Below are 27,278 nucleotides of genomic sequence, written 5' to 3'. Positions count from 1 at the left end.
GCAATTATATAATAAATAAAAAGAATATTATATGCATGAAGAAAATGATAAAAATTCCATAAGCTTGGAACGTCTTCAGGAAATCAGAGTCATCCAGCTTAGCTCGGCTCGAATTCTTTCAATTTTCTCGTCAAATCCGAGATTTCAACTTTCGCCGAGACCTTTGCAAAATGTTTCCATTACAGCGAGACGTTCGCGTCTTCGCCAGATCCCTTAGCCAATGATCGCGGATATTACGGTCCTTTATCTTCATTCGAATTCCTGGCCGAATCGCTTGTCTACCTGGAACGCCCTTATCTGAAAGCTCGTCGAAAAAAAAATCGCAGAAAAAGGATAGATTCAGATCAGCCGCGGAATTACGATCCCGAAAGACGCCTACAAGCACTTTGATTTAGTGGCGCGATATTTTTACGAGGGTCGCGATATTTTTACCACCTACGGTATTAACTTTCTTGCGGGGTCATTCCGAACTGACCACCATCCCCGCGACTTTACCAGCGAAACGACTTCGAAATTGCCACCCGCTGCGGGAAAATGCTACGCGGGGGTCGTCCGCGGGGTGCCTTTCGACTTTATTACGCGAACTTCGATGCAAATTTTTATCTCTGTTCCTGGGAAAGCGATCCTTTTATGATTTCCCATACTGTGACCAAAATGGCGAGTCTGTAATAGTGTTCTTTGCCGCGTCGACTAGAATTATCTTTAACCCCTTGCATTGTCTTTGTATTAAATTTATTTTTATTTCTAATATTATCTAATATCTAATATATATATAATAATATTATATATAAGATATATATAATATTCTTCATGTCTAATATTTACATATCTAATATTCTACAGTATAATATATAATATAATATTTTACATATGAAATTGTAATTTAGAGAATGGGGAAGAATATATGTATGCTTTCGTGCATAAACAATTGAATCATCTTAATTTATTCACTTTTGTTCTCATTCTGCTACCAAAGCTTCAAGACACCCTAACTCCTCCACATAACCTAAAAATTCCAAAAATCATCGACGATTCAATTGTCCCCGTTTCATTCCCATTTTTCGCCATAGATAACCTGATCAACAGATTGAAAATTTTTCAAATTTATGACCGAAATATACAGAAGAGACGCAGCCCAATAGAATGATCAAAGATTATAAAAATTTCTTTTTAAATCCCTAAACCCCGCCGTATTATTTCCAACATTCGAAACCGATGCCTCAGCTTTCAGCTCGCGCGAAATAAAGAGGCGCGTAATCCCTTTCGCGCTTTAAAATTTCGTCGTTGTATAAATAACGAATCAGATTTCACGGAGAAATATAAAACTGGCACGAGAAAAAAAAAAAAAAAAAGTTAAACTCCGACGAAACGCTTCGATATTTAGCAGCGTTTGTGCGCTCTGCTTTTTTTTCCACTTTTTTCTTTTTTTTTGCGAGAATCGTCGTATTCGTACGGACGCGACATCAGATACAGATATCGGCGGGCGTCGGTGGTCGGGCGTAGGAATAAATAACGGGCGCGACGAACGGGAAACGCGCGATAGAACATTATTTAACGTTAAACGGAGATCGGGTCAAGGATAGATGGGCCGCATGGAAACCAGGGTAGCGCCGCGTGGGCCGCGCGCGTTTCGCCGTTGGTAACGAGAATTCGACGGCCGCGGCCTGAAAAACGATGGGAAAATTGTGCGGCTCGGCGAGGGAAATATGCTCGACCGCGAACCGATAAAGCAATTCGGGACACGATTCGGCGGAACAATCACGGCCGCGAAAGCTCGCGCGCAAACGTTTCCATCGTGCTGCGATGCGGTACCATAAACGTTTGCCGCGAGCCACCGATTAGGCTGACCCGTGTGTCGCTTTCGTCGAAACGCTGTGTCGCCAAAAGCATGGATCACATTAGATTCTCCTATAAATATAGGATTGATAAATACAGGTTGTCCCATAAGTTTTTTCCGCGTCACGCTACGTGTGACTCTAAGTGGCTGTTTTTATATAAACATACAGGCTTATCTCTTAGCCGTTTATGGCATCGGGTTCAGTCGTCCCAGAGCTCTTTCAAAGTACGTTTCCTTGCTGACAAAGTCTCTTTTAACACTTTTCTGCACCGTTCAATATGGACAGCCAAAAGAGGGCATAATGAGGCTTCTCGAAAAATGGAAGAAGGTTATAGAACAGAACGGTTCATATATAACATAATAAATCCACCTTAAACAACAAATATCGTGTATTGATTTCGGATTAAAAAAAAGGGAAGAATCTTATGGCCTATATATACCTAATATTATATTTGAACGCGTTTACATGTTCCACCATCGTTGCAAGCACGGAGATTGCCTGTCTACCCGCGCAAATGATTTTCCACCGTCTCGTGGTTTTCAAAATTCCAGAAACCGCTTGTAACGTTAATCGAAGTGGTTCGCCCACGGCGGTAGTTTGTACAAGAGATAGAAGCAAAATATGCTAGTATCACTATGAATATGAAATTAATGATTGCATAGATAATATAGTATGTATTCGGAAGCTCCGTAGCACGCGAACAGAAATATGCTGCTGCGGTCTCGTTCTACGGCTAACTCAATTATACTCGTGATTACGGTAATTCGCCGCGGCGTTAATCGAAAAGTTTGAATATACCAGTAGTTGAATTACCGCGTAACCGGAATACAATGTGACTAAATGGCATAACTGAATTGCAATATAATTCAATCGGCGTAAACATAGGATCGATATGTGTGGTATATATATGTATAGTATATGTATAGGGTGTGCAAAAATTATTTAAAAATGGAACTTAGGAGAAATGGAGGGGTTCCTGAGGCCATTTTGAGTAACCTTTTCTTTTGCTGAAATGCAATCCATCGCTTCGTTAACCAGTTATTAATGAAAAAAGAGTGGCCAATGAGAGGCAAGCGCGCGAGAATTCAACCTGCTTGTACGGCGCGCGAGGCAATGAAATAATGCCTACAGTCGCCACACGGTCCCCGTATCTATATTATATTATTATATAATATAGATACGATATATTACATAATAATATAATATAGATACGATATATTACATAATAATATAATATAGATACGATATATTACATAATAATAATATAATATAGATACGATATATTACATAATAATAATATATTATAAATACGATATATTACATAATAACATAATATAGATACGATATATTATATTAAGTAATCTGGCGAGCGCTAATTAAAGTTACAATTCGAAAAAGTCGCGGCAGCGTTTACGTAGCAATTTGACAAACTCGAATTTTAGCGTAAAAGCGTCGCTCGCTGATTTCCATCGAATCGGACTCGTCCGGAAAATTTGTTCGAATTAAATCGGCGTCCGGGTGCAGTTAATATGCATCCAGTGACGTGGACGTATTATCTGCGCGCGGTGGTCAAGGACGGTGGCAATTTCGTTTTTACGCCGGCAACCGACTTTCGGGGGAAAAATGCCAGAGTTCGAAAAAAAGGGTTACCCCGCCCGAATTCGTTGTGGAAACCGAGCGTATCCGGAGGGGGTTAAAAAGAGAGCTTGGAACACGGCAACCGATAAAGCAAGTCGCGGCCGCACGGTATCGCGAACAAAAGAGCCTGATTTTTTATTCGATGCTTTGCGCGAGACGGCGCCGTTTCCCGAACGAATACGCGGAAACAATGCGCGTCCCTTCGGCGCGACATTTTCCCCGAAAAATTGTCGCGCGAACGCGAATTCTATGCTGCGCGCGAGCGCGAATAGCGGGCGGTGATTGCAACGGTTAATAATTTTTCCGCCCTCGACGAGATTGCAACAGTGAAGCCACTGCGCAAATATTCTCGGTTTTAAGGTCGGTTTACACTGACGAGCCGCGAAAATTGCGGCGGCCACGCGGATCGTAAAACGTATCATAGTCATCCTAAGTAATGCGCGAGAGCATAAACACTGCGTTTTACGGTCGCGGATTCGTTTCTGGTATATTTCTCGTTCAAACCGAGTGCGTGACTTTATTGCGACACTTGTTTAGGTGTCTCCTTTCTTGTTTTATATGTATGCACGTTGTTATTGCATATATGCAATATTTGCTATTTTAGCAATATCTTTGCTATTTTAGCAATTTCTTTGCTATTTTAGCAATTTCTTTGCTATTTTCTGTACCACGTGGGATAGCTTATTGTATTATAGGTTAGCGTACATAGTGATTCGCCATTTAAGCACAAGCGTTACATGATTAATAGAAAAGAATAATTTATCGTTAAAATTGAATAATAAAAATTGCAATTATCGCCATAAGAAGACTTAAGAAATAATACAAAATTCAGGATTTATATAAAATGTAACAGAAATGTAAAAATCATTAATTATTAGCAGATATCTAAAATTACAATTATTGACTAGATATCGACTCGTTATTATATTTCAAAGGGTTAAATCATCGCGCGATTATTTTTTCCCAAAAAGGACCCAACCTAACCTATTCCAAATCCATTCGCGCGCATCTGTCAGTGGGAACAGTATTCCGCCGCGAGGCAGCGTTTCAAAAAGCGCGTTCGACTGTTTCAGCGTTGCGTGAACGCCGTTGGGAAGCGACCCTTAGGCGTCGCAATTTATCGCGGTCGCCGGCGTCGGAAGTGTTAAACCCCCCCTCCTTTCATCGTGCCTTCGAGTCGCATGATTTTTCCGCTTTCCATCCCGTTGCGACGGTATTACGATCCGTAGCTTGTCTGGCTAATGGCGAGGATATTTCACTCTCGCGAGAGCTCGACGCGAGAGAGCTCGTCTCTCGCTACAATTTGCCCGATAATTTTTCTGTACCTTTGCCGGAGCTGCGCTCCGCGAGGCAAACGCCGGGGATCCTCACGGTATTCCGTCGCGTCTGACGCTCTCGTTAAAACGTCTATTTTGACAGTTCGACGCCGTGACGATTTTCATTGCTTCCGTTGATGTTCCATTTCTCCGACGACGATGCGACGACGATGCTTTTTCGTCGTTCATTATCCGGAGCACAATTGCGCGTCGATGCGACGTCGTTGTTACCTACTAAATAAATTAAAAATAGTTCCACTAATGAATTAACGACCCACCTTAGATAGGACACTGATTCCATAATAAATAAATTCCAAATAAATAATTCCAAATAAATTCTAAATAATAAATTCCAAATAAATTCTAAATAATAAATTCCAAATAAATTTCAAATAATAAATTCCAAATAAATAATTCCAAATAAACACAGATTCTACCAAATTCCATAGTTTGAATCACCAACTTACCATAAACAATGCTGAACGTTTGTAAAATTGTGAAATATATTTGTGAGAAATTAAATCAGAGAGTTGGACTACGGGTCACCCTTTCTCTAATTTATTTTATATTATTTTCGTTGCAATTTACGCGACAACGTCTGCGAAATTGCCTCCGGTGACATCCTCACTGCAGGATATCGAATAACGAAAACGTAATTTGGCGCTGTTGTTCGCGGGAGTTGAGGACATAAATGTCTTGCTTCTATTATACTCGCGAAGAACACAATTAATGGCGTACATGTCGTACATTAGTACAGTAGTATATTAGTACATTAGTACAATAGTACATTTGTACATTAGTATTAGGTTGGCAATTAAGTGATCGCGAATTTTGTTAATAGCTGGTCTCATCACATTCTTTTCTTTTACCACCGTGTTCAAAGTAATTAAGTTATATTGTTTTCTTGCCATATAATTCATCATAAATGAATCATATACCTTATACATTGTAATAATAAATTAATGTGAACTGAGACGTAAAGAACGGTCCCTTTAAAAAAAAATTAGGTAAAAGAACCGTCTTCAATCCAGGGAGAACAATCGGCTTTTTAACCGCGTCGAAGAAAATCCTCCCTCAATTAGTGCGACGTATTCGTCCAGTAAAATTACCCTCCATTAACTAATTACCCGGTGAAGAGACCAGCCTATATTCGGCCGAACAATTTAACTGATATCAAACAATTGCGAAATAATACGTCCTCCGTGCCCGTTCGGAATGCTTCGGCCGGCCGGTCGGGTCCTCGAGGAACAACGCTCGAGTTGCGCGGGCGTGTCGATATTATACGATAAATAACTTTCTGTCTCGGCTCTACGAAATCAATTTAAAAGTTCCGCGCTATTTTCCGGAAGGGAAGCGAAGAGAAAAACAGAGGTAGAATGAATTCTGGAACGGGGCGGTTTTAGGTTATGTTAAGACATCGCGAGGTATCTCGGTAAATTGGAATTTCTTCAGGTATTGGATCTTAGATGAGTATAGTGTGTGTATGGGCATTCTATGGGAGCCCGGGGGAACATTCTTTGATAAATAAAGTAATTAGTATTTATGCTAATTGGCACACAGGATTTTGTGTTATATACCTTGACATAACCTTGATCTGGATTATTATAAATAATTGAAGGATAATTTATGGAAAATCGACGTGCGTTTGGAACAGTTTTTGATCTTTATTTCTATCACTGAATCTGAGTAAAATTAATACATATATAATTTAATATAATTTTATTATATTTTCATTGATTTCTCGTGCCATTTCAAGAGAAAACTTAAAGGAACATGGCTGTCTCGAAAAGTTGCGCTATAATAACTTAATTCTCCGTAATCACTAATAAACTTTAATGTCTCATTAGAGGGGACATCCGAGCGATATGCTAGAATTACGATGCCCCCTGAGAGGGGGACAGCGGAGCGCAAAGGGTTAAATTCGTCCTAACAGCGCGATATTATTGAGAGGTCCCGCGCTCCAGCCGGTGGAACGTTAATCTAGCTTTTCGAGGGTGGAACGTGCTTAGCCCCTTGCACTATAATAAAAAGTCGAGAAAAATGGCTGCCAATCATTCCTATTAAATGGAAAGAAAATTTGAATCACCTGAAATCGCAACAAAAATTGAATCACTTGTCATCGAAAGAAAATTTGAATCACCTGTCACCAAAATCTGGGAACGAAATTGAACGAGGACAATAGTGAACCTAGCATCATCTCATGGCATCAAGGACATAATTAAGGACGAAATAGTCGTAATCATCATAGGGCTACGAAAACCGTAAATAGTGCAAAGGGTTAACGAAATCTCGGTGTTCTCTGTTTGGTTGCAGAGAAGTTCGCGGCCCTGCAGAACACGGGGAGCCGAGGGAACCGCGGGAACGGATGGAGGACGCACCGCTGGAACCAAAGCAACTGCAGGCCCAGCAACAGATCCGCCAGACAATCGTCCTACTTTCGCGGCGCGTTGAACCTCTTCTGCTGCACCGCGAGAACCAACTATGTTTGAGCCGATCGGGGCGCGTCCGATCGTTCGCCCGCGTCAATCGAAGAACCCGACACCCATATCCATCGACCTGATCGTCGAACCATAATGCGGGGTGCTCACGGTGGAATTATCACCGGAACGAGTCGCGATCCTCGAACGAACAGACTCCCGAAGTGCGGTGTTCCTTCGTCGGACGCGTAGCCTACCCTAACATAGCGTAGCGGGGACCCTGTCGAATCATAAGCACCGTTTCCTATTTTCTCGGGTGAAAGAAAGGGTCCTATTGGTTGCGCCATGGTGTGATGGGGTCCTAAAAAGAGGCAGAATATATGGCGAGGAGGAATGCTGTTTCACTGAAAAGAAGAGAGCGGAGTGGGGGCCTGAGTGGACGACGCCGGGGAACATTTATTTTCGCTATTGACTGAAGTGTCAACCGGTCGGATCGGGCCGTGCCCTCCACTCTGGCACCCACGACACCCCCTGCGAGACTTCTTCTTCTTCTTGTCGGTTCTCCACAGCGCAAACGGATGCTCGAGCCTCGGCCGAAGGACCAAAACCATAAAGGAGGGCGCAAGGGAGCGTGGATCGTATTATCGCGGCTGGGTAGAGAGCATGGCTAAGCAGAGTGGCTGGTTTGACGGAGAAGCCGGCGGAGGGGCAGTCGATAAAGGGCAAGCGGTGTTAAATAGGGGAGACAAGAGGCAGGTGTCAGAGAAAAGGAACAGGTTGGCAGAGAGTAGAAAGAGTAGACTCTAATTTCTGAGAGTAGGAAGAGTTAGACTCTATTCTCTATGAGTAGAGAGAGTAGAAACTCAGCACTTTGAAAGTAGAAGGAGACAGGCTCTATTATCTTAGAGTAGACAGAGCAGAGACTCTACTCTCTGTGAGTAAAGAGAGTGGACTCTACTTCTTTGAGAGTAAAGAGAGTAGACTCTACTTTTTGAGAGTAGAAAGAGGAAACTCTATTTTCTGAGAGCAGAAAGATTAGAGACTCTACTCTCTGAAAATAGAAGGAATAGACTCCACTCTCTGAGAGTAGACAGAGCAGGGACTCTACTTTCTGAGAGTAGAAAGAGTAGATTACTCTAATCTCTGAAAGCAGAAAGACTACAGACTCTATTCTCTGAAAGTAGAAAGCCTATAGACCCTACTCTCTGATAGCAGAAAGAGTAGAGACTCTACTCTCTGAGAATAGACAGAGTAGACTCTACTGTTTCAGAGTAAAAAGAGTATGGACTCTACTATCTGAGAGCAGAAGGAGTAGACTACAAACCTTTGAGAATAAAAAAGAATAGATTCTACTCTCTGAGAGTAGTAAGAGTAGAAAAAGTAGAAAGTATATAGAGAAAGTAACAGGGGGTAGAAACACTATAAAAAGAGTATCTCCTTAGAAACCCTCCACTCTGCCTGGTTAAGCTACCGATGACTTTAAAGAGGGAAAGAGGGGAGAGAAAGCTGATCAATAAGAAGAGAACGACAGGAGAGAATAGTCGTTCTAGCCCACCAGTCTCACCTCCCCGAAGCCATCTGCCGAGGTGCCTGCTTTAGTGGTCGCAGGGATGGCACCTTGTGAACACTCGTTGAGAATACCTCCAAACCATTTTTTTTCTTCTTTCCACCGCCCGATGACCTATACACATCAATTATCTCGACCATGATCCGTTCATCTCAACAGAATTTGTCTTTCAGCCGAATTGACGTAACAAATTAATGTGTTGTAAAGGTGATCGGTTTAATTTTCTAATAATTCTTTGATTTCGTTATCACGTGCTACGGGACACCTTAAGATAGAGAACGGGACGAAGAAATATTATATATTAAATGAACATCGTTCGTCGACGTTTGACACAACCACACCTCGTTTTATAATCAAACGTGTAACGATCAACTAGACGATTAGTTGACGGAAACCTGACGCAAGCTTTATTTAGCTCGTAAGTACAGATCTATAAATATATAAATATATATATAATATATGCATACATAAATGAATAAATAAATGAATAAACAGATGAATAAACAAATGAGTAAACAAATGAATAAACAACTAACTAAATAAATAAATATATATATACATACGTTTCAGTAAAACGAACATATTTTTTTAAAAGAAGAGTTTCATTTACTACGGAATCGTTCAGGGTTGGAATGACGCCGGGCTGCGGATGTTCGTGCGAGTTACCGTTTTGTACAGGCTGTGTTTTATACAAAATTTAGGTCGGGGTTGAATTCGCGGTAAATAACTACAATTTATTCTGCGGTGGCTCTTTTGTATACGGCACTTGTGGCGCGCACATTTCAATTATTTATTTCTCCCATTCAACTTAAATTGTAAACGCATCGACGTCCGCAGCCGTATTACTGTATATTTTCCGCCCTACGGTCTGCATCCATTAAATGAACGATATCAAAATGTATTTACGGGGGAGGCGTGGATCGATGTTTTAGGTATCGTTGTTATCGATGTAAATGTCATTTGATCGTCCGAGTGTACGTTGAGATCGAACATCGACGGTGTTTTACGTTTATGTTTAATTTTGTAATTGCTTCGGTGCTATTGATTAATATTATTTTTTGGATTTTAGTATAGTCCAATTTCACTAGTATTATGTTAAGGTTATGTCCAATTTCAGTATTATTATGTCAAGGTTATGTCTCATTTCACTTCTATTATGTCAAGGTTATGTCTAATTTCATATGAAGGTTATGTCCAATCTCACTACTATTATATTAAGGTTATGTCTCATTTCACTACTATTATGTCGAGATTATGTCTAATTTCACTACTATTATATTACGGTTAGGTCCAATTTCACTACAATTACATTAGATTTTTTAATTATTAGTTTCGTTCCGTTTACCTATGCGCATTCCTCGTGTTCTATAAAACAACGCGAAAAATAAATACAAATTTCCCTCCCTGTCGCATCCGTAACAATACTCTAAACGATTGAGAATTTTCAGTATTAACGCAACAAATACTATAAGATCGATCGGTGAAATATTCATTCTCTTATACAGCTACACTCACAGACTGAAAATGCATGGAATTAATATTATAAATTTTACTCTCGATTTTTCCTACTTTGTTCCATAGCCCTCGTGTCACAACTCAATTTACCAACTTAAAAATACAGTCGGCATTGTAGATTTCTTCTTTGAAAAATTTTGCTAAGGGAAGGCTAATGCGAAAAAGAATACTAATGGAAGGCTAATGCAAAAAAAATGCTAATGGAAAATACGACAAGCATAAAATGAAATATGTAATACATATTGGTTTAGTAATACACGTCGAACGGTTTGGTTAACTAAAGTCGATGTTTCCGTTGTTAGCGAGCTACGAAATTGGCATTTTTTAGCGAGGAGGCTGTGTGACCTGGGCGAAAAAAAAAGTCACGTAGAAAGGGGAGTGTTAATGCATAAGTAATTAACATCATCGGGGGGGTACACGATCTCGAACTTTGAGCGCACACGGTTTAAAGTATTACAGGAAAGTAGATCACTAAATGCCAATCAAATTAAATGTTAACGAGTCGAGTATTGTCGTAAGTGGACCAACACGAAGACGCGTGTCGCTCGTTTGCGATCACAGCGAAGTATAGCGAGGGAGGTAATCTCAAAAAAATAAAAATAAGTATAAAATGGTATAGAAAAAAATCTGATCTGTTAAATCATCAATAATAATTTTATTGTTGTAGCTTTATTATTTACTACAGCTTTATTAATAGATTTATTATTTACTATAGTATAGCTTCATTAATAAAATTGTTTACTATAACATTATTATTTTTTAACATTCACTTTGAAAAATGAAGAATATTCTTTCGTAAAGAAATATTATCTAAATCAATTTAAATAATCGCAAAATTAATACAACTGAATCTCACCTTCTATTGAGACTATAAAAATTCATTCTCAAACTATAGCATTATTATTTCACATACAGAAAAATTAATTTACCAATTAATTGCACGAGCTGCCTTCCTTAAACATTTCCATCGAGGGCCAGCATCGATTTATTTTCACGTTCGCGGAAGAGAAATTCGTTTCCAAGTCCTCGCGGATGAACCTGTAACGAATCAAATCTGTACAAACTCTTTGCAGTCTAGCTCTCTAATATTTGCTCGATCGGAACTCTGATGGAAGCACGTCTCGTGCTTCGCGTCGAATCGCAAACGAACGAGACACAGTCCTATACAATGGTTTATTCTAGGATTAAGTATTAACGAATATATATATATCTATATAAAAGTGTACGAATGTTGCGAAAATTAACGAGATAAATCGTGCGCGGCTGTCCAAGTAGACTAATGCATGCGCAGGGTGTCTCTGTCGCTCGAACTCTTATCGTTCTAGCAGATTATTTTTCTAACAGATCAATCTATTACCGCAACTTTTGCTTTCAACTACGATTAACCCTTTGCGCTGCGATCAGTTTTATACTGTGTTAATATTAACATTTAATATTTTTTTTAACACATCGAGCGCTGATAATCGATCACTAAAATCCTTAGATAGTTAAAACAATTTAATTAATCAAAGGGAAATTAGAAAATTAATATTTATTATACGAGACGAAATTGGAAGTTTTTTGCTAGTGAAATATTCTAGTTAAATTTAATTTGTTTAAATATAGTAGAATAAAAATGAATTTTCAATATTGGTAAAAAATTAGTGTCAGCCATATTTGGCTAACGCGGCAATGTTAATAAGACTAAACATTTCTTATTTTTTAATAAAACCAGATAATTTTTATTTTTCATATTGTCTTTATTTAATTTCGTTTCTGTACTTTGTTAAAAGAAGAATTAAATTTGGCTTCGATTTGAAATAAATGAATAATATTGATATTTAGTGGATGATGCGCGAAATCTCGATCAGGAGTCTTATTGCAGCGCAAAGGGTTAAACGGATCGCGTACACGACCTCGGAGTAATAGTGCGACACCGTGACACGCCAGACACACTCTGTATACGTGTGATTACCATTCCACCGACTGTGGATAGAAACTAACTCATCGCCATTCCCCCGACGCAACGCTAAATATCCTATAGCATAGCCCACGCACGGCATGCTAACGTTTCGTATATGTTCCGCGAATACCGGAATTTATGCTAATTTCCGCGTGCCAACCGAATCGCTAAAAACAGTATAATTTTAACGATGCTAAATAACAAACAATGCTTTCTGATTATTAACATTAGAACCGTTGGAACATTATGGCGTATTTTGAATTCTTTACTTCACGGTTATTATAACTAAAAAGAAAGTTATTAACACTGGAGGCGGACAGTTTTGACGATTGTACTGATGACAATGTTTAAAACTCTATTTAAGCAGTTGCTCGTCGATCTTTTTAAACATATTTTAAATGGTACCTTTTTATCCATGACCTATTGACCTTGTTCTTCTAGCTAATTGCACAATTTTCTATTGAGATGAATTAACCCTTTGCAGTCGGAGCCATTTTAACTGCGAAATTCAAGATGTTTCTTCAGACTTGCAGCGTTTCCATTTTGTATAACCTGGAGCATTTTATACATTATTAAATTGAATTTTAATATATAATATTATCTCTTAACAATTTTTTCAATATTAGTAAATTTGATAAGGATTATTCTGAAACGTGGCATGATCATTTTTAGAGGCGCCATTCGACTGCAAAGGGTTAATAGGAGCTGCGTAAATACGCGATGCCTTTGAAACGCTGGAACAAAATGGACCCGGGTCACGCCGACCAAGTGTTAATTATACAAATTCGTTTCGCTGAGAATTCCTGATCTATGGGATATTGATCAAATATTTCAGACGTCTTATGTTTCGATGGTTCTAGCGTTAACGCTGTCAGAAAATTATTAATCTCGTCAGAAATTGTTAACGCTGTCAGAAATTGGATTTTTTATGCTTTCGCGGCCAGAATTTTCAGAATTAAAATTAAAATTCATGGCCTTGAATACGGTAAAATTAAACGCGGCATCCAACCATGGAAGCCATGAATTTTAATCCTAATTCTGTCAGAAATTGTTACCGCTGTCAAATGAAATTTTTCATGCTTTCACGGCCAGAATTTTCAGAATTAAAATTAAAATTAAAATTAATGCGCTGAAATTAGACGTGTCATCCAACGAAAGAAGCCACGAATTTTAATCCTAATCCTATGAAAAATTAACCCTCGGAGGACGGACGTTCTCGACGATTTCGTAGGCGGCCGAGCCTATGTTTTCAGAATTATTTTTCAACCCCTCCGGTCCTTCTAGTACACCTAGCTAGTTAATAAATGAGATTAGTCTTCAGACGCAGAGGAATTAGAGACGATGCCTTTGAAACGCTGGGTCCAAAAGAACCCCGACGCCGCCGTCCGAGGATTAATAACGATATATCGCGTGTCGATTAAGTTGTGTAAATTTCGATCGAGAATTAGGGAACCCATTCTGGTTTTAACGCGCGGCACGCAATCGATCCGGAAACGATCGTATTCGAATGGAATCGAATCAAGCGTATCCTGTTGCGAGGGGCGCATTATTTTCGTGTGCGCGCGAGGAAATCGAAAACGATCGGCGCTGCGGTTGAAATTGGACGTTCAAACAGCGGGGTGTCAATCGGGCGAAAGCACGGGACAAAGCGTAAAAGTGAACAGCGACGATTGCATTGTGGAACGCGCGCCGCGATTTCGATTGCGATTACGTTTGATCAGCTATTGTAAACCCGGGCAAATTCGAGGGTGATTTAGGTACGCGACTTTGCGTCTATGGGTATTGCGAATTGTAAATTAGGTATGATTATGACCATAAATTAGGTTTGATTATGATAATAAATTAGGTATGATCACGACCATAAATCAGGTATGATCACGACCATAAATTAGGTTCGAGGCCCGCGTGTTTTATGATCTCAGAAAAATGTGTTTGAGCACCAATGATTTTTAGGTTGAATTATTTTAGCGAACCCTTTCTCCAGCGTTGCGCCGCTCGTTTCACGGAGGAACATACAACAAATCACGTCATATCTCTGGGAAGTAATAAACGGACGACATGATCTATGTGTACGTGTGTAACATTAATATCTTGATCTTGATCTTCGAGAAATAAACTTCAGTTGTAACGACAGAATATTTTATAAAATTTTCTTGTGTTACCTTAGAATTAAGAAACAACTTTAGGAAACTCTGGAAGCAGCGTATATGGAAGCGGGATATCGACGTTGGACATTTAATTGGATATCTTGGATTTCCAGTTGTGTCATTATAATTATTTGGAAATTACAATTCATCTTGACTTAATTTAAGTTACAAAAAGCTTAATATTTCTATACTAAATCGTAGTAAAATTATTATTTGAATAATTATTACAAAAGATAATTCGTCGTTTATTATAAAAGAAAACTCAATCAAAGGATTTGCATACTCCAATCCTCATAGTGATAAAAGGTTTGTACTATTTGTTAAATTTATCGACAGAGAATATATTTCATATACTTGATTTCCGCACAGACATTGCATCACGAACCAGGTATAGGAATCATGCTAGCACAAACGGGATATAGAAACAGATGGGGTGTAAGTACAAATAGGGTATAGGGATAGATGGGGTGTAAATACAAATGGAGTGTAAGTACAAATAGGGTGTAGGAAAGATGGGATGTAAGTACAGATGGAGTGTAGCTACAAATAGGGTATAGGGACAAATGGAGTGTTGGTAGAAATGAGGTGTAAGTATAAATGGGATATATGCGCAGCAGGTCTGTGGGTCCAGAAATAGGTATGTATTGCCTCTAGCTCCTATTCTTATAATAATTTACTTAATTATTGTATACTGTAAGTGGATCAGAAAAATTCCAGAAATTGGTATGACCACTGGCTGCTATTCTTATAATAATTTACTTAATTATTGCACACTAAAATTGGATCAGTAAAAATCCACGAAGCTCAAAACGAATCAGAATATATTGAAAAAAGTAAGATTTAGTCTGAGTAGAGGATTCAAACTCGAGGACAACATAGTAAAGCTCTTGGAGCCTTGGAAATACTGACATATAATGCATCACAATGAGAAATGCTGATTCAAGGCAACATTCTGCACCCTGATGACCATTGTCTCCTGCAGCTTGCCTCAACAACTGGCACAGAGCCCAGATGAGAGAACTTGAGACGACTTACAAATTAAACCAAGAGCTATAGGGAAGTCTTGAGCAAATTTCTAATAATAAAATAGCTATTTAATAACAGTGTTAGATTTGGTATTTATTAATTTTCATTATAAATAGTTTTGGGTCGATTAACTTTCGATTAGATTGCTTTAGACTGCGTTAGTTATCTGTGAACCGTGTTTAGACAATGTAGAATTCTGATGTAAACCTAAAGGAACATGATTTGTTTAATAAAGTACTGGAGAACTGGATAGTCGAAGTTATCATATGTTGGTAAGGATGATAGCGACTTGAAAATGGTATCAGGGTTTCTGAACCCTTATTTTTCGGTAACAAAAATCTACATGGGGTGCTAGATATATCAATATCACACTAGTAAATGCATGGTTAAAAAAAAATGTCCAGGGTTCATAAGAAAAATTTGAAGTCTCTATAACTTTCTGATTGAATTATTTTTATTTGAATCTTTTAAAAAAATCTTTCTCGAATGACAAAACATATTTCGACATTCGCCAAATCAGCCAGCTTTATTACAATACATTTACATAGAGAGACCTTAGACGTACATTACATATCAATATCTAATTAAACATTATCGACAGATGCATTGTCTCAATCATGAGTCTACTGCATTCACAATTTATTATTTCTGCTCTTTCTGCTTGGACCATGAAATTAATTGTCGATTTGCATTAAACATCTTCAGTTTCCGTGATCTCAATTTCAGAACGTTCCCGAGCGGACAGGCCTCCTAATTTCTCAAAAATATACTGGAAACTCTTTTGCAGTATCTGATGCTCGTTGCTGAGCTGCGAACGGAGACAATTCACCATGATAACTCTGCTCCTGAGGTCGTACAACTGCAACGATACCCTCTGCATCTCGGTCTCCGTTCTCGACCGTTCCTGCAGCTCAGCGTCCACCAGCGCTTTGTTATCCGTCAATTCTTTCATTAACTTCCTATTGGAATCGATTATGTCCAATAATTGGCATTCGAGGACACGCAGGTCCTTCTTCTTCATCTTCAAGGTTGATTGTTTCTTCATGCTCTTCAGTTCTTTGAATTGCTTCGGTCTCTCCTGGATTCTCGGGAATCGCTTCTGCAGGCAAGTCTTCGACGAATTTTGATGGCATTTTCCCTGAACAAATAATAAGACATATACAATAATTATCAACGTTTTCAGTTCGTTCTGTGCGCGTATAAAGGTGTTGGATAACCCCCTTGCACTATGACTCCTTTTATGCTGCGTTGATTAGTGCTTATTTGTCTTTAATATTTTTAATAATAGAACCAGACAATTTTTATTTCTTTTAGCGCCTTTAGGTACTTTTAAAGCTTACATAACCTGACTCGTTATTATAGTACAAGGGGTTAACAGCAGAAAGTGAGAAACCTACTGTTTTAATAATTGGTTGTTCTTCGTTCTTAGATGCGGATTTCAATGAAATTCTTTTACAGTTCACGTTAAATCGTTTCTTCGACAGTTGTTTGCCCTCCGTGGTTTCTCCCCTCTTATTTAGAAGCCTCCAAAATATTTTAAAGGTATTAATGGGAATGCGGTTTCTGGTAAGGTTCACCCTTGTCAGAACGTTGTTGACTTTCAGGACATTAATTATATCCTCCGCGCCTTGTTTCATCACCCCACACCGTTTCAGGCTCAACGATTTCAACCAACAGTCGAATTTCACCGCGTACATTAACTGCCGCACGCCATTCTCGCCGAATTTTGGATTGTGATTCAGGATCAGTTTGCGGAACCCTAGTGTCTGCAACAAAAATGATATCATTAATTTTATTACTACTGATACGTTCTATTTATTTTGTTCAATGTTTCTTTTTATCTTTTATTACTTCTGCATTTTATATCTATGTACTATGTTTTTATTATTTATTTTATCAGATAAGCGTTATCTTTGTATACACCCCCGGGCATCTGATATGAGCCCAGAGGGACATATTTTGATTTAATAAACTAATTCGTATCGTTATTTATATCATTTTAAATCTTAAATCATTTTAAATCTAATCATTCCAATTTATTCACCTTCCTAACGGAATTGCACTCGCGTGACCGGTCGGAAGTTTCGGTCCACACGTTCTGCAGCAAATCGGCTCTCCTCCTCTTCAGGAACAGGTACAGACTCATGCCGCTCGCGCCGGTAAGACGACACCCGGACAGGTTCAGGACTCGTAGGTTCGGGTTGTTCGCCAAGCTCTCCAGAAGCATGCCGCAGCCTAAATAAGAAAAATATGATAACTAAAAATGTACATCGGATTGAGCACGGAACGGAACATACTCCACAAAAGTAGGAGGCGTAAAGACGTGAAAATATTGTACGAGAATTAGACGAACCTTACGCGAACTAAATTAGGTTAAAACATTTTTGTATTTTGAAGGGAGAAAATAATACTAACCGACGTCACCGATCCGACATTTTATTAGAGAGAGATAGGCGAGTCTGTCGTTGTTCCTCAGTCCGGTGCAGAGGATGTCCAGGTACTTGGAGGACAGCGGGATCCCGTCGATGGCGATCGAGACGATCCTCGGCGAGTCCCTCACGCAGATCGCCAGGGAGTCCATCAGGCAGCGTAACAGGAAGTTCGTGTAAAGGATTGGCCAGACTCGGTCCTTTCCGCATCGCCTGGACGATCAAACTCTCGTCTTCCATTGTCTTTGACATGGCTGGTTGCGCAACCTTTCCCTCCTCGCCATCATTGCCTCTCCTCCTTTACTCCAGTCCCTATCCTCTTTGCCACCAGTCCCCATCTCCTCATTGCCACACTTTCCCTTATTCCTTCGCTGGTCCAGGCAATGCGACCTGCAAGCTTAAACTTTCTGCGAGTAGTATCCGAAAGAAACCAGACGGCGGAATCGCCTTTTTGAGGAAGCAAAGGGTTCAAGGTGAGCGAACCTCGTGTGTAGCAATTTTTGTGAAATGGGGGAGAAGATGTGCTATAGCTTTGGATAATCTTGGTTTTTGAGATGTAATTATTTATTTTATATTTATTGGCAATGCAACTATTTATTTGATATTTCTTGAAATGTAAAGATTTATTTTATATTTCTTTAAATAACTGCTACTGTAATTAAAAAATGCGATGTAAGTTACTAATAAAATACGATTTTCTGATGTTGGATTTTGTTTAAATTTAATAGTATATACAGTGAAAGGACTATTAATTTGTAAGAGTAATTTAATTGTTACTGAGATTGGGAATTTAATTTATTATTAGTTCGAAGAGGTTAGAACCAGCTAAATTCATTTTCAGCATTTTGGTTATTATTTTGCTATTAAAAACTTCATATACTGTGAGTGATTTGTAAGAAATAGGTTTCTGCTACACAAAAGGTTTTAGATCGCAAGAACATATTGTCACGTTGCACGTGAAATGGTCGATTTTAATAATTATAAATATTTAAGAAAATCAAATGTAGATTTTCAAAGTCAGCCACCACTCTATGAAGTATTATATTAAAATTAAAATTCATATATATAATTAAAATTTTTATATTCAAATATCAAAATTTTTAATTTTAAAATTCAAATATCAAAATTTTTAATTTTAAAATTCATATATTCAAATATCAAAATTGTTAATTTTAAAATTCATATATTCAAATATTAAAATTTTTAATTTTAAAATTCATATATTCAAATATCAAAATTTTTAATATTAAAATTCATATGTTCAAATATCAAAATTTTTAATATTAAAATTAAAATTCACATATACGTATCATTCAAATTTTTATATTTAAATATCAAAATGCTTAATATTCAAATATTAAAATCCATACACATTCTATAAAAACAGTGAAGGGTTGATTCAAGCCACCCTCGTTCCTCGCATATAGAAAAGTCGAGCATTAAATGCAAACACATAATAAACAATTATAAGATGCAATAGTCTCATAATACAATTTATTATAAAATATTGTAGTGTTTTGAGAGAGCAGTAGAAATGTAATTTCTCGAGTTTCTCAATCGGCCTTTTCATATGTAACACAGGAAACATTGAAAGTGAGAGGAATACGTGCTAAGTTTAAGCTTGGGGAAGCAAAACATTCAAAAATCCATTCCTATACATTTTCTATGAAGCTATTGTTTCAGTTATAAGCTGCAAATACCTTAACTCTACGATGTAAAATAATTTATTTGTTTCTTAAAACTAGAACTACCAAGTTGATCAAAATGACAGATCTCTGATTTTTTTTCTTTTACAATCCTGGATATTATAAAAATATTTCCGGTAAAAATTTACAGAAAAGCTTTTTTATTCGAGCTTATATTTTAATTGAATAATAATAAATAATATTGTAAAAATGATCGATCTCTGATTTTTTCTTTTACAATCCTTGATATTATACAAATATTTCGGATAGAAATTTATAAAAAAGCTTCTTTATTCGAGCTTATATTTTCATTAAATAATAATAATCAATAATATTTTAATCAAACTTGCATGGACTTTGAGTGAATCTTGTTACAGTTATAAACCAATATATATTTGTCAAATTTCAGAATCGGTAGTCCTAGTGTTAACGCCATTCCATCCGCTAGTAAATATTTAAAAACTTATTATACAATCCTCACGGCTCCTAACGCAATTACCATAATCTTTCGAGCTTCTCCTCCGTGTTCACTCTCTCCCGTATCCTCCGACAAATGCTTCGACTATAGACTTTGATTTTCAACAGGCTCCGATTCTCGGCTATACTGTTCAATATGGGCGACCAGTGTTTGAAGCCCACGTGGTCCACGCAGAAACGCAAACACTTCCCTCGGAAACGGGCTTGTATGGCGGGCAGCGGTTTCAACGACTTTTGCGCGCACAATACCTTGGTCGGTGAAAGGTTACGTAACGTTACACAATAATTTGGGAATGAGGAGGGGGACGAAAACCAAACCTTTTGCCACGCTAGAACCAGAAGCAGTCTGAGACATTCAAAGGATTCCGTTTAGGGTGTCTTCCTACTTTAGTTGACTACTTTAGTGAAAGAGAAGCATTTTCATAGCAATTTCAAGAACGTGCTATTATACACACAGAGTAGATTAGCTACGTGTAGATTAGCATAGTCCATAGATGATGCCCATAGATTCATAGTCAAGGGAATTTAAAGAATTTAAATCAATTCAAATTCTAAAGCATTTTTTCCTAAATTATTATTCAATTTAAAGAATTTATATTGATTTCAGGAATTTAAATCAATTTAAAGAGTTTATATTGATTTCAGGAATCTAAATCAATTTAAAGAGTTTATATTAATTTAAAGGATTTATATTAATCTAAAGAATTTATATTAATATACAGAATTTATATTAATTTAAAGAATTCAAATCGATTTAAAGAATTCAAATCAATCTAGAGAATTTAAATCAATTTAAAGAATTTAAATTTTCCAATTTCACATTCATTTCAAAATTGACATTTAATCAGCTTCAATCACAGAATGCGAGAATGCTATTTCTATCATGCTTGGAAAATACGAAGAATAATTAAACAATTCCATTCTCTACGAAAATAGTCGAAGGATCAATAAATATTTTACTTGCTGTTTAATATTTATCTCCTTTCTATAAAATTGTTTAGAAATGAAAATTGATTACCTACTGAAAACGACGAATAGCCATGTAAAACTGGCAATGGAAAAATATTCTTGCTTGCTTTAAGAAAAATATTTTGATTATTGTTGTTAAAAGTAGGAAGACTTTAAAATACGAATTATTAGTAGCTTATATTTAATACTGGTCGTGATAAGTGCGTTTTCAAACTCCATTCAAAGCTTATATTTACGTGTTAGAGAGCTCGACTGATATTGTGAAATATTTAAGTGAAATAATTATTGAAATATTATTTAAATATCGAAATAATTCTAGCAGTTACGAAATATGCAACATGTGCGTGTCGATCGGATCGTTAAACTATGAACTATTATTATAAGTGTTATACTGTAGGTAGAATTTGTTGTTACTTGCTCGTCGACGAACCTTGTATAACCAACCAAACTGTCTGCGACTCTTTCTCCTCGGTTCTCGGACGCTCCGCATCGTCTTCGAAGTTTTCATTGTACCGTGCTCATCGATTCACCGACTCGTCAACGCCAATGTTCATCGCCCATTCGATGGACGTGCACGCCGCGTTATTTAAAATAGTAGAAAAATAAAGCGATTCAAAACGTCACGCGCAACATTAAAACACATCGAAAACTGGACGCGCTTGCGCGGAGATCGACGAAAACACAAAGGGAGGGGGAACATTTGCCTACGATTTTTCTCTTCTCTTACGGCTGGTACTTCGCGCTACTGGAAAATTCGTGTCCGATGGACGCTATATCTAGAGAATCACTCCCACGAGTTATTTCTTCCCTGGAACAGTCGAAAATTCTTAACAAACGCGAGAACTGCGCGTTCTTGAATTTGAGACTTCGTTAACGAGCGCGACAATTATTATCGATGACAATTGTATTTAATAATTATATATATATTTTCGTGTGGATGTTAATGGATACTTTATGCTAGATTTAGTATTAATAGATAATTTGAACTTACTGCTTATTTTGCCATATTTACTGCTTATTTTGCCATAATTACTGCTTACTATATCTTAATCACTGCTTGTTTATAATCTTAGTTTCGTCAAACAAGAATGTGCAGAGATAAAATAAACATCATTTTTCCTACAATTCAAAGTTTTGTGCTAACTTTTTGTTAAATTTACATCTCCAATAATTCGTCAATATTCTTCTCCATATTAAAATGTTTTATTCAGAATTACTCATCTTCATCTAAATATTGTATTATTCATTTACCATGTAATATAGCAAAAAGTATATCTGCCTCAGACATCGCAGTCAATACTTTCTCTGCAGCAATTGAAACGCCTAAAAATCCTGAAATTCTAATTACTGGAACAACGTTTAAAGTTTTTAAACGCCGGGGCGTACCTGAAATCTTAGTTAATTACCTTAACTGTGATGGTTACGTTATTAATTATACTAAATTAAATTAAATTTAATTAATTGGATTATTTCTATTTGATTTCGTAATTAATGTATTGTAATCTAAAGCTATTTTAGTACACTAGAATGTCTTTAATAATTATAGTTATAGTAATAAATGTTTTGAATAATGTATAGATGTTGACTTACTTCCTCGTATTGTTATAATCTTAGCGATGCGATTGAAAGCAATGACGAAAACTATTCCATCAGCAATCTAATGACTCGGAACACTAATTCGTGAAAATTGATATCCTCAGTCATCTATCGATTTTTTTTATACTTTTTTGTTTTTATAGGGATAATTCTGCTTTAATTCGGACATGCTATAGCTCCGAGGATTTTCTCCTTATATTAATTTCTTCGTTACAATTTTCGTCACGTTAATTTCCTCATTATAATTTCTGTCATATTAATTATCCTAAAACCCTTTCAGGATCACAATGACCGCGCTATAGATCGTGTCGATCGTGTAGATCACGTGAAACGTGTCGATCACACTATATCAAATTTAAGCAACAAAACAACCCTCCTGCGAATTAGAATCGTGATTATGCGCACACTTATTTACAAGATTAAACATGAGAACAGTTAGATATAAATGTTAACGTGAAACCAGAACTTACAATCAGAAATCGAGGAACGAGCAGCAATTTAAATAGCCTCGGATTCGAGCAATCGACTTACATTTTTCATGTAAGGATCATCACGTCTTTTTTTTTTTTATTGTTCCGAAATACAACGAACAATTTCCAATCTCTCCGCTTTGAATTCCCAGCGGAAGGAAACTGCGTTTCTTTGGACTTTTTTAATGAAACGCAGTTATAGTAAGTCAAATACGATTCGTACACCAGCCTTTGAGACTTTACCCTTTTTAGAGGTTAACCCTTAAATTGCTATAGTCCGATAAAAGTAGTTGTGTCAACGATGAGATATATTGTTCGAGTTATTCGATCCTCCTTGTAATAATATTACATATGTAATATTTTCACTAATATTACATAATAATATTTTGTAATAATAGTCAGTTGCGCCTTGAACTATTAATCGGCTCGAACAAAAAGTATTCCGTCCATGGTAAGCGCCCAAGTGCGCGTTGTCTCTCTATAGTGCATCAGCAAAGTGTCGTCCCCAAGGAAAAGGTTAGAATCTGTTTTCCCGTCTCTGCGTCTACATATCTCAGGAACCACTTCTCTGCTTCCCAAGCAGTCGTCGAAATATCCGTGATAAAATGATAAGATTCGAAACACAAAGGACGAAATAATCTCTTTGAATATCGTACGATGGGATGTGAATTAATTTTGGCAAACTTGTTATCCTTGCTCTACGGTCAACTTGTTGCTCCTAAGCGAAAGTGAAATGACAAAAATGTCTCGAGCGAGCGCGACTGTATCTTTGAACGAAGTAAGGTTAATCAGACGAAATATTTTGTTCATCGGCTTTATTTCACCGCTGGGATGAGATTCACATTTGAAAACACTTTAAATATCGAGTTGCGTCATCGTTTTTGGCCCGCGGTCTTCGAATGATGTTTCTAACTTCTTCAAGTTGTTCACGAACTGTTATTAGTCAATCACTTCTTTTTTTTTCTTTTGCCATTGTTAATTAATAGGAACGTTATTGATTTAAGCACAAGTATTGATTAATTTGAATTGATATTAAATGCAGAGTTCTGAAACGAAACGTTTAAATGGCGTAGCTTTTATAGCTTAAAAAGTAGTCTCTCGTAATGTTTAGAAAGTTTAAGTGAACAATTTACAACGAACGCTATTAGCAATCTTATATGAACATTTCTTTCGTTTACATGTTCGACTGTTCGCAAATTTGTAATATTTTTAATTGAAAATATCTTCACATCGATAGGTAATGCCCACAATTAGTATCATACTTTTTTAGTCGATTATGACAAAATTATCATTTTTTTTTAATTTTCATTTTCACTTTGCAAGTCCTGACGTTTGTTCTTATATTTATAACGTTGAAATCGAGGGATAGTTCTTATCATTTTCTATCTTACAAGCGTACGACCATAGTCACTTTGTAGTTTGGAAAAAGAAATATTTTTTTTATCTCCATGGGTCACTGCAGTGATTATTTTAACATTCCAGAAAAAAAATGTTTATGATAATTAATTACGTGTTAGAACCATTAAGGTAAATAGAGGTTCTATTGTTGGTTCTAATTTTGTTGATTTTTTATTATTGGCCTGGCACTGCATTTATGCACCTGGGGATGTTGTGCGCTGCATTTATGTACCTAAGGATGCGCAGCACTGCATTTATGTACCTAAGGATGCGCACTGCCTCGAAAGGCGTGAAACGCCACTTATTTCTATGAGCCAACGAGAGAAACAATTACACGGGCACACGATAAGCTCTGCACGGCAAAAGTAATTTACGTCAAGGAAACAGAAGCGCTCACGATCAAATAATCGCTTTGTATCGCCGGCGGTCTCTGTGCAAACCCGGCAATTAACATTGTTAGATCTTCTTTATATTTGCCGTGCGTAAATTCTAGATACGTCCTATTCTATTTGACTATCACCGTGCATACATATTCATTGTCACACGTTGCCTTTCATTTGGAAGAAAAATGCTCCCCGGCTGCCAACTGTAATCACATATTTCTGTACATTTGTTAATTTAATTCAATATTTGTTAATTTAGTAATTAACTGTTTAGTAATTAATGTGTAATCGTAATGACCAATTGTGAGATTGTTCTTACCGGGTTTTGCTTTGTTTTTGGGACAATTTATAAATTTCTTAAAATTACACTATAGCAATTTTTCTTTCGTTGCAAGAATATTTATAGAAAATAATTTTAGGGAGAACAAATAGATTTCGAGGCAATATAATTTTATGCTAAAAAAATTAGCTTTTTCAAACTCGTATATTTGGATTTTCTATATTTTATTTCGGATTTTCAAATACTTAAAAATTTAATTTTTTGAATCTTTTACCTGGCTAATTTTTAATATTGAAGTGTATCGTGTATTATTTTACCTTAACTCCCATGTTCAATGCATGTGGACTGTCACGTGAGTATAATAAAGACTCGTGTTTGTTTTCTGCTTTTACCTCGTAGATTCAAAAATAAACGGATCCGACGTTTAACAGTCCGTTGTTCACAATTCAGGGAGCATACCACCACATTATTAGCCTTTCAAATCGAATGATGCTCTCTCAAGGCGATTCTATTGAATGTTTCATAACGTGTTGTTCGGCGTCGAGGTGCAAACTTGTCACGTGTCGTGGCGCATCGTCTCTATCGTCCCAATCACAATAATTCGCCAAAAGCATTGTTTTTAACATCCGAAATTTTCCTCGATGCAAATTAATAATTATTGCAATGTTACTCGGAACGGTTTTCCTCAGAAATTCAATTTTTGTGATATACAATATAATTTTATATCATTTTTTCACATCAAAAGTACTATTTAAATCCTAAAATTGGGTCTTTTAACAATTTTGGATCTTATAATGCGTAACTGCTAATTAAACAGTTACACGTTTGGCTACTCACGTACTGTAATTGTTATTGAAACTTTCAGTGAGAGATCAGCATAATTTATTGTAACTTTTTGCCATTTATGTCCTAAAATCTGCAGCGTTGAAATTCGGTATAAATATAATTATTTTAATTCAATATAATTATTGTGAACGATTTTAAATATTTCTTAACGGCTGAACATTCACTCCAAACATTATTATAATTTTTACTAATAGCTATGTCATATTAGAATTTTTACTTTTCAGCTGTAATTTTATATTAAAATATTATTTCGCTCTGCAATATCTGCTAACTTAAAACTCACGATTACAAGGCTTTCTTGAACAGTATTAAATATTTACTCAGCATTGTTTTCCAAAAGTGAAGTTACAATTTTCTTAAAATTTAGTTTTTTTTTCCTGTTGAGTTCACATTACAATTGTTAATATCTGATTGTTGTAACTGTCATTTAACTTTCGAAATCCACCAGTATAATATTATTCTGCAACATTATCAGAATTCTTATTAATAACTGGTTCATATTAATATGAAAATATTTTAAGATGTCCATAATATATTTATAACATTACCTAGAATTTCTTTATTCATATACTTAGTAAAATAGTTTGTGCATTTGTCATATTACTATGTATGTTTGAAATTTATCTGTAATTATTTTTGTTATATAAAATACGATTTTATATAATTTTCTTTTGTTTAGTAAAGGGAAATGCGCAATTCCTGTTACATATTTTAGTATTATTTAGACATTCACAGTGGTCAACAAATTTTCAATTACTTACATGTATTATAGTGTATGCAGAACGATTATAAATTAATTCCTGTTAGTAATTTCACTTTTTTGATTAAATTCTTTTTAGATTGTTCAACAACCAGCCTCCTTTTAAATGGAAATAATCCTAAATATTACATTTCGTACTTACATAGTATCGCTACGTATATTCAAAATATATCTGTAATTATTTGATATGAAAGGAACAGTTTCATAAATCATCCTTTTCTAAATTGACAATGGCCAACGTCGAAAAAGGAAGCGTGGTGAACCGCAAATACACACGACGCGGGACTTATAAATCTGTTCCAGGACTCGATATGGCTGTTACCAGGAGGACTAGATTTAGAGGATTGGTGGCAAGAGGTGCTGTATAGTATACAAAAATATAGATAGTTCCGAGTAAATATATAAATTTTTAAATATATGAATATTTAGATTTCTGAACTTACAACTGAATTAATTTTAATATCAAGGTACATCGTGTATTACGGGAATTGCCAGAGCAGGTAATAAGAAGACAATAGTTTGATAGAGACAGGACAGTGGTAGAGGCAGGACAGCGATAGAGGCAGGACAGCGATAGAG

At 36.6% G+C, this 27,278-nt stretch overlaps 2 protein-coding genes and 1 long non-coding RNA gene across 8 annotated transcripts in view; 1 reads left to right on the top strand and 2 right to left on the bottom strand.

The window, feature by feature from the left end:
* Dcma (decima) overlaps positions 1-8,098 on the top strand; it is a 29,241-nt gene extending 21,143 nt beyond the window's left edge. Inside the window, exon 6 of the mRNA XM_078185525.1 lies at positions 7,106-8,098. Within this exon, the coding sequence (XP_078041651.1) occupies positions 7,106-7,281 (176 nt within the window). The 3' untranslated portion in view covers positions 7,282-8,098. The remainder of the gene's footprint in view (positions 1-7,105) is intronic.
* A 7,748-nt stretch (positions 8,099-15,846) lies between these two features.
* On the bottom strand, positions 15,847-18,347 carry LOC144473813 (uncharacterized). The gene is made up of 4 exons (XM_078188049.1): positions 17,822-18,347; positions 17,451-17,641; positions 16,804-17,172; positions 15,847-16,544 (listed from the first exon to the last, which is right to left on the bottom strand). The coding sequence occupies exons 1-4, from the start codon at positions 17,985-17,987 to the stop codon at positions 16,098-16,100; spliced, it is 1,173 nt and encodes a 390-aa protein (XP_078044175.1). The 5' UTR covers positions 17,988-18,347; the 3' UTR covers positions 15,847-16,097.
* Positions 18,348-19,315: 968 nt separating this feature from the next.
* Positions 19,316-27,272, bottom strand: LOC144473814 (uncharacterized). 6 transcript variants are annotated; one of them, XR_013494643.1, is made up of 4 exons: positions 23,033-27,272; positions 22,218-22,938; positions 21,958-22,085; positions 19,316-21,774 (listed from the first exon to the last, which is right to left on the bottom strand). It is a non-coding gene; the product is annotated as an uncharacterized LOC144473814 (long non-coding RNA). The 6 variants fall into 6 exon arrangements; XR_013494645.1 differs by having other exon boundaries at positions 19,316-22,085; positions 22,218-22,359; positions 22,557-22,938; XR_013494647.1 differs by having other exon boundaries at positions 19,316-22,085; positions 22,218-22,352; positions 22,557-22,938.
* Positions 27,273-27,278: the final 6 nt, after the last annotated feature.

Source organism: Augochlora pura, chromosome 7, assembly GCF_028453695.1.
Source record: "Augochlora pura isolate Apur16 chromosome 7, APUR_v2.2.1, whole genome shotgun sequence".
NCBI classification, from domain to species: domain Eukaryota; kingdom Metazoa; phylum Arthropoda; class Insecta; order Hymenoptera; family Halictidae; genus Augochlora; species Augochlora pura.
The sequence above is the reverse complement of the archived record's forward strand: the minus strand, read 5'-3'. Positions and strand labels throughout refer to the sequence as shown.